Below are 11,945 nucleotides of genomic sequence, written 5' to 3'. Positions count from 1 at the left end.
ACAGAAAGACATGTCAAAATGTGTAAAAAAACAGATTTTGCAGTAGGAATGGATTTCAACCAGAATATAAAGGATATTTTTGAAATTTCATGAAAAGTAAACCTTCACATTACTAATTTTCTGCTACATATTCATCAGTAATTGGTCATAAACTATCAAGTGCGATTTTTTTTAACACCACATCCCTTTCAGGGTTTGTCGGAGTAGAAGCTTGCTGTTTGGGTAGCTGTAATGATGACCATAAGGAGCAAATTACTTATGTAAATATGTAAAGAAAAATAATAACACGAAGAATTTTCCTATTTTGAATAAACGAGTTACAGGGTCGCATGGAGTAGAGTAAGACTTCCAATCAAGGCTTACTATGCTTTAGAAAAATGACATGAAATGTCAACAGTTTGATTATGTCAAGTCCAGCATTTCATGTGATTATCTTGTACCATACTGAAAAGGTTGTTGCATGCATGTTGTGGTATAATCATTTTTATTCACAATATTTAGTTCATTAAAGGAAAATGTTCCCACAGTAACAAGAGACACAAATAAAACATTTAATATGAAAATATATGTACATTAAATTTTATTTGTCAATTAAATTATAATAACATCAATAATTATTTGTAATTATTTCATTATTAGAGTTATTATTATTATTAATAATAATATACTTGTCAATTGTTAATTAATTTATTTTAATTAAATTTAATTTGGAAGTATTCCAAGCGTATTTGGCATTTTTACAACTATTTCCAAGCATGATTTTCTTTTAGGATTTTATTTATTTGTAGATCTGACTTTTGTAGATCAAGACAATTACGTTTTAATCTTTCAATATTTTGTATGCGGATCATTTAAACTGAGATTGATGAAAAATGTCCTCCAATTCCACATTTATTTGAATTTTTAATATGACAGTAAGTTCAATATTCAAGGAAGTGATGTCACATCACAGCTGACCAATGCTGATTCAGCGTGTTTCTCTGTTCAGCCAGCAGAGGGCAGTGTAAGCCCAAATAAAATTCAAGGACGAGAAGCTCAAAATCTCTAATCCAGATCTATCTTGTGCACAATTCAAGCACACAAAAAGCACACACAAAATCACTTATGGTGTTGCGTAATTAATGCATAGATAAACCAAATGAGCTGATGAACATAAAACAATAAAATCCACAAATGCTTGCTTCCCTCCGCAGCTCTCAAGCCTCCATATTTACAGCAATGCAGGGAGACCCTGACATTACCCACAATGCACAGTGAAGTAGAGCGTCATCGCCACACCCATTCAGACAGAGCAGGCACATCGTGGTGGAGAGGAGGATGGGGGAGGGGAAAGAGATGCAACAGAACAGGGGATGGAGGAAGAGATAGAGATGGAGGAGATGGATAAAAGAGGATGATACAGGCCAGTGCCACAGAGAAATCTCATTTCCATGCCAGGAAAAAGACTAAAAATAGACAAAAGATGAATAAAAACTCAAATTTGAAACATTATTTCAAAAGTTAGATTTTCAATTTAACCACTAATTTAGTTATTTTACATTTTTGTTAAAAATAAAATGCTTAATGCATAATCATGCATAGTTTAAATATATATGCATTGTTTGAATATGACAGATACTGTCAATACAGCTGGTCCTGCAGTTTTTCTCAGCACTGACAGTTTCTAAAAATACCCATATGTGGCTGACTGAAACCCTGCATTCATGCACATCAAATTGTGGATCCAGTTTGTGTTGGTGGGTGTTGCTTTCGCCACGGCAATCCATCCACCAGCTGAAGGGTTTGTGTGGGATATAAGTAGAGGTCAAGTGTGGAGTTCTATTATAATGCAATAGACCCAAAATGAGAGGCTAAGCAGGAGCTCTGAATATTGTTGTGCCTCTGTCTATGGAAGTGAAGCCTCGGGTTCAAATCTATAGAGCTTTTTACAAAGCGTGCAATCATTGTTTTGTGAAAGCAGTGCGATATTCGATACTTCAGGGAGCAGAGACATGTATGGACTTGAGTCCTGCTGGCTCATTACCTGCTGGGTCTCATCATATGTCTCCCCTTCTGGCTCCAGCATCCCCTCTCCCTGGCCCTCCATGGCTTCCTGCCCATACTCCTCAGGCTGCAGAGAAGGTGAGAAGAAGACAGGAGCGTCAGAAAACGCTCCATATTTTTAGGAAAAAGAAAACAGCATTAAATTTACGACATGGAATTGCAAATTTTGGTAACAGTTTTTAATACGATTACTTAAGAAGCTTTATTGGCACATTAACAAACATTGTTAATGTGTTTATGGTGGTTAGAAATATATTTATTAGCACAATAAGTCAAAAACGGTTTATTAACATACTTTGTAAGATTCAAATAACATGTAAAGTGAGACCAAATATTAATAAACTACTTACAAGCTTAACAAATGTAATAACTACCTTTGTTAACATTATATTGAGTTTTTGCAGCAATTTATCTTAATTGATATCCAAATCTTTCTACTGCTCTTGGGTGCTTAGTTAAAAAAAGAAATATTTAAGCTAATCCATGCTTTTAGAGGAATTTAGCAATTTGTTAATCTTACAGTTTCACCTTTTTGAAGATGAACAGATGGAAATCTAGATTTATGAAAATTTGCGCAGCATCATTTTATGCTCATTATGAAAAAGAGAAAAGGCTTGGGAAACAATTCAACAGAAACTTAGTCCCATTCAGATCATCTTTTATCTATTTTAGAAATAGTCCTAGTAGTCTTTTAAATATGATTATTCCAGTTTTAGCCAAAATAAATAATAAAGGAAAAAAAAAATGTGTAATACTTAGGACAATTTCTGCAGAGCGGCAGGAGTGGGCGGGGCTGTTTGTTTTTTTACTCTCTCTCACTAGCTTACAATCGAAGATTAGCGTTGTAACAAAAATGACTCTCAATATCAGTTATCCAGCTGTAAGGTTCTGAGTCAGATGCCAACTCGGAGGAGGAAAACGAAGACGTTAATAGATCTATTTGTCGACAAGCTAAACTGCACTTTTTTTTGTCTGCTCCTGTTTTCTAATGATCTGGATAAAGAAATGCTCAGAAATGCAATCAGTTTTCTCCTCCATTATAAGAAAAATGAAACTAAAACATGTTAAAAACAGCAAAAGCAGGATTTTCATCAGAGTGAGTCTTCAATTAACAACAAAGATTCTTTAACAGTCAAACTACTCTCCATCTTTGCTGCATTTCCCACCGCAGATCCTGAAACTAAGCTAGTAGGTCACCAGTTGTTTATTCTTAACGCCAACACTAATCAAGTCAGTTAGGTCACAGACTAATCTTTTTGTGCTTGTGTGTTTAAGTTTGCCCCAACAACAAGATTATCACAGCCTTTGAGGCCGTCTCAAGGGATACAACCACCTAATTATGAGGATTATTGTCCAAGAGTGTGTCTGAACCATGTTAGATATTGAGATAGTTTGGTATTTAAATGTTTTCCATTAGTTTATTAATTCCATGAACAAAAAATGTGTGAAATCTCTGGGGAAATATGGTCCAAATAACCCTGGTTTATAAGGAATGTGCAAGTAAATGGGAGAAAAAGCTAAAAGTTGTTAGCACAAACTCTTTAAAGATGCTATTTTTGAGCAATTTAAAAGATTAAATATTTTACATTTCTAACATAAAATAAAATATTACATTTATTAAAAAATACCTCAATTACAATACTTAAATGCAGTGTACTTTTTATTTGTTTTTGTAAAAATCAGATTAATTGCACATGGCTTGTTTTGTTTTTTTTGTATTAAGAATTATTTTGGTATTATATGCAATTAAAACAGTCACACACAATATGGTCCTTTTATAAGCAGAACTAAAACCTTTTTTTTATTTCCACCGGATGCATTAGTCCATTCAAACAGTTCTTGCGGAGTTCTGTTAGCCAAAAGGCTCGAGTCCAATTTAAGTCACGAGCCATAAATTTTAAACAGGTTTTATGTCTTTTTATATCCTGTCGAGTGAAAAGTAATTGAAGTTTTGATTTATGTGATAATCATGTGCGCAGACCTCTGAGATATTACACAGACAGAACTATCTGCTGGTTCTAGGAACAGAACCTAATTTTAAACAGACCAGGTGACTAAAACTGGAAGAAAAATAAAAAAAAAAGATAATTGTATTTCTTAGGATGTGAAGTTGAAAAAGCTGGGAGGTAATAATAACACAGTTTTGCCCTTTAGGTTATACCAAACTTGGTGTGAAAGTTGGCTAGTTCTATCAAAAAGAACCACATTCTTTAACCATGTTTGTCTGAATGCTGTTGATAAGGCTTTGAGAAGGCCGACTGATTACTTTCAGCTGTAACTAAACACAGTAAAATGAATCAGTCAAGATTTAGAATTAACTAAGCTCCAGTTTACTGCACAGTCTTGAGGATTATCTCATCTATTATAAGGAGCAAAATATGTTTTATAAAACTGTGTTAGCCAGTAACCACCACTAAGCAAACACTTTGTCTGTGTCAGAATTCCTTAACTACTCACTATATAGTGCGTTTGATATTTTCTAGTGCAATTCCAAAATCCAGAACCCTAGAAATGTGCACAAAGTCTTTACAAAAAACCTGTGTGCAACCCAGCTCACTACATTGGCATATATAGACCACAATGCATTGCGTTTGAACACTTATTGCGAATATATATGTTTGAATGTAATTTTTTAAGTAAATCATTAATGTTTTTCCTCATCAGAACACAGTGGAGTCATAAAGAGATGTTGTAAAATGCTTAAAAAAGTAGTGAGCATTGTGTCCGAATTGCTTTTATAATCCAGGGCACTAGATAGTTTATTAGTAGTTAGGGAGGGATTTCAGACATAGCCTCTGTTTCCACTTTGGTCAACCATTACTGTATCACCAAAGCTCTACTTGCATTTTATTAAACCACTATACAAATATCCCGTGAAACCAGATGTGGAAGGGTTACATGGCGGGAATCAAACCTGCAATCTTCTTATCAGAGGTTGACCGCTGCACCACAGCTGCCCCAATGGTGCAACAGTAACCTGTTATGAACTATTCTTTGTTTTTTGAAATGCTGGTGTTTTTAACGTTTAATTTATTTCATTTATAATTGTGATTATAATAAGATAAAGAGGTTAGACTAATGCAAACCTGAAACGTTTGATGCAATGACATCAACGTCATGAATCGAGTTCAGTAAAGCACATTTTCTAATCTGTGCTGCACAACAAGAGTCTAGAAAAGTGACTTATAGCTCAGTGGGCTGTTGGTGCATGAGAAACAATGACCTGGATCCAGTGTAGGTTCCTAGTCGACCCCCTTCACCCTACGGCCTACCTATGTAACCACAAAGGGGCCTGAGTCTGGATCCCCCTGTGCCCTGACTCTGATAAAATACAGGGTTGTGTCAAGAAGTGCGTCTACCAAACAAATGTGCAGATCAGTGTAAGTTGTTTCGTTGTGCACAACAGCAGTTGTTCAGAGCCAAAGTTCCTTAAAGTATATAACTATGTAGGTAAAGAAAAAAAAATGTAAATTAAAGGTACAAGGACAAATAGGATGATAATGCTCTAAAGTCTTAATGGTAGTAAATTGGTTTTCTTGCATTTTTAATTCACGGAAATTAAGGATATAGTTTATTTTGAAAGGAATTTGTGTTAAAGTAAAGAAGTTTATAAAAAAATCTAACAATTTTGCCATTTAATTGTTGCAAATATTTAAAATCTAAAAGTCTCAATGGCCACATACACGTAAAGTGTATTTTTCTCAAAGGTTGAGAAGAATTCGGCAGATCTTGCTGGGTTTATGTCAGTAAAGAAACTGACCCAAATGGCTCTTTTAGTGTTAAAAGTTGCAGGTTTGAGAGAAGATGAGGATCACAGCCAGGACATCACTAATTTATAAAGACAAAAACATACAAAAATACCCTTTTATAATATTGAAAAATAAATAAATAATATTTTGAAATTCAGTAATCCTTCAGTAAACCTACTGTGCATGCATATGTAGTGAAAGCAGGGACAGATTTGGTGTCACGGAGGTCATGTGAGTGGATAGGTGCAGTTATTGAAAAGCTGTGTTGTAGAAACCTGATAGTCCCACAGAGGGATCATTTAGGTCACAGAGGTGAAGCTGAATATAGAAGAAATGCAGCAGACTTTTAGTTTTTACATAAAGCAAAAGCTACATGTGTCTTAAATGGACATTTATATCTCCTATACTTACCTGTGTATATCTCTAAGCTGTTGCTTTATTTTAAAAATAACATCAAGATGCTACTAACCTTAAATATATTTGTTTACATTTTCTATGAATAAATTTAGCTTACATTCCATATTAAATATGATAAAAGTCATAAATAGTTGCAATTAATCTGTTCAGGAATTTATTACAGCCCTTTAGATTCATCATTGTTTCATTACTGGCTCAGTTTCAACCAAAAACTTATAATTACAGCTCTGAGAAAGCTGCTATTTTTTTCCCCTTAACTTATTCCCAAGCAGGTGTGTACATATATTTTTTTGTTTATGCTGATTGGAGAGGAAAAGAGGAAAAAGGCTGTTTTTGCAGCGTGCAATCTGCTCTTCGTCCCAGCAAATCTTTGATTTTTTATTTCTTTTATTGACCAAACCAAAAACAGGAAGTGCAAAGCTCATCGATAATAGCTCTGAGTCTTTAGCTTTGAGGCGAGGCGTCAGCCTTAGCAAATTTAGGAGATTATATGCCGAGAGATTATCCCGCGATCCATCACGGCAGTAATGGTCATTACTTACATTCATGTCAGTTGGAAACTCGTCCTTCTTCCCCAGGCCGGTGGCGGCGACGATGTTGCCGACAGCTCCAGTGGTCTTCTCAGCCACTGCAGACGCACAAACAAAACTTTACATTAGCAGAAAATGCTGCTTTTTATTTTTAGTTATAGTAGGAAACACTATGTTCTCAATGCAAATGGGTTAAGGTGTGAATAGTAGAAATAAAACTCACCTGTCCCCACACTGTCTTTCGCCTTGCTACCTGAGTTCAGATAGAAAACAATAAAATAAGAAATCAGTTTGGGAATTTTTAATTGTTTTGAGCAATCAGCACAATATTTTAAGCGATCTGGAGCTGACTGCTTTTTGATTCGTTTCATATCAAAACTATAAATGATGCTTCAAACTAGCATGCTCCTCCTTTCAATAACTCCTGTGATGGCTGGGAAATTTAATTAGCATTTTTTTCATATCTGAGTGTCACCACCAGCCAATTAGTGCTAATAAAGGTAAAGCAGAATCATTTCATCCACTAATTGCCCGAAGCACCTTCGAACAATCAAACATGAAGCTCCCTGGCCTTCTCTCTGCCGTCATACGGGCTAAAACTGCTGCTTAAGTCTCTAACCTTTGGCAGATATCATCCATCAAGACCTGTTCTCCATTAAAGCATTTGGTAAATCTACTGTGATCCTGGTGCTTCTAATCATGCAGGCCAGGTCATCCTCTCCATCGGGCAGCACAGTCATGTCCTATTTGTCCCATTAGGGTCTTTAAATGCCAACGAAGGAGAAGTAAAGGAAGAATGAAGCACACAACTGCTTGTAGAAAAGGCAAACCTCAAAAGAAAACAGGCATCAAACAAAGCGTAGAGCTGTATAGTTTTACTCAGTCTTTAATAAATTTGGATTTGCATTCGTGACCTTCTTTTTTATAATAAATATGAATTATGTATTTTTTTAGCACGATTAAAAGCTGGAGGTAGCATTAAGCAAACAAGACATCTTCAGGTCAACAGGGTTGTAGCATAGTTTATCATCTACAGTATGTGCACCTCATCCATCAATTTATACATCTAACTAATCTGAATTAAATGCATGCTAATTAAGTAACCTTTACTTTAAAAAATGCTCTTTTATTTTTTTATTATTTTTTTTTATTTATTTATTTTTTTTCCCCCCTCTTTGTCCTCAGCAGTCTTACACTGCTGGGTTTTGTTATTTTAGTTTGGGGTTGGTAGTCTTGATTTGTGGGCTTTGTTTATTTGTTTTCTTTTGGTAATTTTGGTTAGGCAGCCATTAGCATAATAGAATTAAAAGTCCTTAATAGTTATTCATGAAATGTACAAAACCCACTATAAAACAATGACATTAGTAAAACTGAAAAACATCAGTTATGTGTTCCATGGTCCACTTAGTCTGTGGTATATCCCACATATTTTTTTTTTCAGCAACAATGAGTTTGGATTCTTATGAGTTAAAATAGAGAATTTAATAACATTAAATTAAAATTTTGTGTTGCCTTTAAATTAAAATCATATTATTCCTTTCTTTTTTTAAAGCTATTTTTATTGGCTTTCAGATTATAAAACAACAAATAATATCAAGTTGACAACAGAAACAACTAAAAAAAAAAAGAAATAAGGGAACAAGTTTGTAATACGGGTCATTGTTAGTCTGAAGTTTAATGCATTTTCTTATTTACTGCCGCTACATTAATACTAATCATCACATTTAATAACATTTCTTTCTAGGTTTGTTTGGCTAATTTTAGTTCCACAGAATAATTGCAGAGACTGTACAGTAGTGGCTGATGTAACTGGAGTGTCATGAATGCATAAACTAACTTTAGTGTTGCTGCTCTGCTGGGTGGGAGGTGTCGTCCTGCAGCAGCTGTCAAAAGGTGGGTCACAAACCTATCAAATCACTGTTTCCCCTCCTCCAAGAGGAGCCTTCAAGCGTAACATATGCAGCTTTCTAGGACACCACTGTGCTCAACACGCAGTGACAGAGACGAGGGAGCGATCCTTTACATTCTCGTGTACGATAGAAGCCGTTCTGTTTTGACGGCATATCTGTGAGTCCTGATGAAGGTTTGATTTATTATTATTATCTTTTTGCTTTTAACTTGTCCTGTCCAGCAGCTGAGCAACAGATTTTACTGTAATGAAACCTCTGACACACGAGGTGTATATCTGTATAAACCCCTTTTGTAATTTAGGCTAAACTTCATTTATATTAATTATGTTTGCTGTTTGATGGGAAAGAAAAGTGTACAAGAGAGGAAAAAAATGGGTTAAATTGATCATTTATCTTTATAAAAACATTGTAAGCAGTATTTTGGATTCTTAGAGTGACTCATTTTGGAAAAAAAACAAGCAAACAAAAACTTTAAAAATCAACTGCTGTATTTTCAGATGTATTATAATGAATATTATACAGCATAAATGTGATTTCTAATTAAAATAATCTGATCCATATCATATTCCTAGACAAGGAGACACTAAAAAAGCCGTTTGGAGCATTTTCTTACTTCAATGTTTAGAAAAATACACTTTATTTATGTTTTTGTGGTCATTAAGTTATTTATTTACAAAATGAAACTTCTAAATATATTAATTGAATTGTAAGTTTCAATATTTAATCATTTTAATTTAATTTACTTTTGACACATATTAGTTCCTTTCAAAATAAAATACACCCTGTGTCAAATCTTGTAAGAAAGCAAAGTCAAACATGATATTTTCTATAATATTTTGTTGAGATTTTATCCTTTTTCTCATTTTAATGTAAAAAAATTTTGAACACAATATAAATTTATCACGAAGAAACAACAATAAATAATTGATTTAAATCTTTTACCATAATTTTTTGTCATCTGACATTCTAAAAATCTAAATATAAATGGCTAAACTAAATTAGCTAAAATAAAAAAAGTAATTCAATTTTCATTTTAATTGTGTGCATTTTTTTAAAGCCACAGTGGAGGGATCTAGCCTGATGTTGCAAACCCCCATCCTTGACTATAACCGTGATTTTAGACTTAATCTAAATATTTGATTACAAAATCAATACACAGCTAAAAAAATGTCCCAATCATAACAGAAAAATTCAGTGGATTCTGTAAAAGCGTGACAATTTAAATGTCATTTTCTTTCTCTTCTGCCAGCTTCTTGCTGTTTCTTACAGAGGCATCTATCTATCTACCCACCTCCACACAGCAAGTGTTAACAGCATTATTTAAATTAGATTATAATAATCTGATTTCAGCTACATCCAAAGGTAATGACTCATTTGCTGGAGATGTTCTAAAGGACAGGAGGTTTTCCATTGCTCGGTAAAGGACAGAGGTCTCCAGCATGTGCTCTAACATGTGCTGCTCCCGCTGACCCGCTGCTCCACCATTTAAAACATTCAGTTAAAGCACAAGTTCATGAGTTCACATTCCCTCTGCTTCATCTTGTGAGTTAAAACCAGCCTGGCTACTGCTGCTTGATTAAAGAAGAGATCTGGTTCCTTTTGCTGATATATTCTATGCTTCTAAAAGGAGAATTTTAGATCATCTGTGGTAAAATATGGGGATAAAATATAATGTATGTCAGATATCATATCCAAGAAGTGAAGCATAGAATGCCCACTGCATGGGTTGAATCCCATTCCCGCCTTTTGCTTGCTGCTGCTCTTACATATGTCAAGGGACTCTTGCAGTCTCAGGGGACCCATGTGATGATTCGAGTGAAACTCACCTACAAACATAACTCCCTCTTTTGTCTTTTCGGCAGCCACTGCAACTCCCTCCTTGGTCTTTTCCGCAGCCACAGCCATCCCTTCTTTTGCTTTAGACAAACCCTTCATAAACACATCCATCTTGGCCGAGCTACTGTGGAGACATGGAGCTGTCAGTCAGTGACCATCCCTGCTGCCGACAGAATTTCAGCTCATTTTCAATGCTTCATTGTTATCAGTGCAGGAATTGAAATATGCAGTAATTGTAAGAAAAGTTATGAACATTTTTGTTTTAAAGCAAATGATGAGGTGGGGGAGGTCAGCACCGCCTCCTGTGGTAGATCGTGACTGCTGCAATTCAGCCATCAGGCTGTAGTAAAAAAACGTCTGCTCACTCATGCATTTACGTCCTCAATGCATAAAATATTCAAAAGCAAGAAGATTTCAATGAAATGCTTAATGGTGGGGGAGCTCATTAATTATTGCTCGTCTGTAATATAACTCTCAGAAGCAATGAAATGCAGAGGAGTTCTCCTTTATTGATGAATTTTATTTCTTTTTAGGGATTTGGACCGCACATTACATGATTTTGTGACATCTATTTCTAGGATGCTGGGGGAAGGGACACATAGGATGTAGGTTACAGTGTGATTTCTGCAGCCATCCCGCATTTAACACCGAATTACTGTACGTGCAGAGCGTGGCGCTCGGATGCACAAGCACGGACGTGAAATAACACATCCCCGTGCGGGATGCTGTGAGTCACATCCATCCAGCATCCCAAAAAAACGCACGTCTCCATCTGTATTTTTCATACTGACGGAGATTCACGACAAGCAGGACGGTAAGTTGTGTCAAGCATTGTGCAAAAAAACCCTCCCTGCAAACGACGACGCGCAGCTCCTACTATGGTGGTGACCTCTACGTGCGTAAAAATCCATTTATACGGAAACCCGAGACGTTAAAAGGAAATCATCCTTACCTATTTACAAATAGTCTTGAAGTTGTCCCCTTATGATCAGGTGGCGCGCTCAAGTTAAACTATCGCCTTAGATATCTTCAGATGATCACTATAGGTGGGCCTTCCTCGGGCAGAGATCCGCTAACAGGGACGGCCCCCTTCTCAGTGCGGCGGAGAACATCACGGTACCCCTCCCCTACCCACCATTCCTCCCTGTCCCTCTCCTCCCTCCATCACCACTATTGATCAGCCCATAGGAGAATCAGTTCTACCAGAGAATAATCAGCGGTTACATCACCAGAAATGTCATCAGATATAAGTTATTAGGGAATTATTGTTAATAAATCAACTTTTAAAAAAATATTTAATATATTAAGTAAGGAGAAAATCTCACTGATGATGCAATTTAATATACATTTTAACATTTAAAGTGGATGTCACAGATATAAGCCCCCAAGAGGAAACCACAGATTGCTTCAAACCTACATTTAAGCAATTCCTCAATAATAATGATTTTTTTTTACAATAA

At 35.5% G+C, this 11,945-nt stretch overlaps 1 protein-coding gene across 2 annotated transcripts in view; it reads right to left on the bottom strand.

The window, feature by feature from the left end:
- Positions 1–11,595, bottom strand: part of sncb (synuclein, beta) — a 12,417-nt gene extending 822 nt beyond the window's left edge. Inside the window, exons 1-5 of one of the 2 annotated variants that reach the window (XM_024283905.1) lie at positions 11,438–11,595; positions 10,476–10,609; positions 6,963–6,992; positions 6,752–6,837; positions 2,021–2,110 (exon numbers count right to left, since the gene is read on the bottom strand). In XM_024283905.1, coding sequence (XP_024139673.1) covers positions 2,021–2,110; positions 6,752–6,837; positions 6,963–6,992; positions 10,476–10,596 — 327 coding nt within the window. In that variant the 5' untranslated portion in view covers positions 10,597–10,609; positions 11,438–11,595. The remainder of the gene's footprint in view (positions 1–2,020; positions 2,111–6,751; positions 6,838–6,962; positions 6,993–10,475; positions 10,610–11,437) is intronic. The other variant, XM_024283906.1, reaches the window with a different exon arrangement.
- Between the last annotated feature and the right edge of the window lie 350 nt (positions 11,596–11,945).

Source organism: Oryzias melastigma, linkage group LG10, assembly GCF_002922805.2.
Source record: "Oryzias melastigma strain HK-1 linkage group LG10, ASM292280v2, whole genome shotgun sequence".
In the NCBI taxonomy this organism is placed as follows: Eukaryota; Metazoa; Chordata; class Actinopteri; order Beloniformes; family Adrianichthyidae; genus Oryzias; species Oryzias melastigma.
This window is presented reverse-complemented; position numbering and strand designations above follow the sequence as displayed.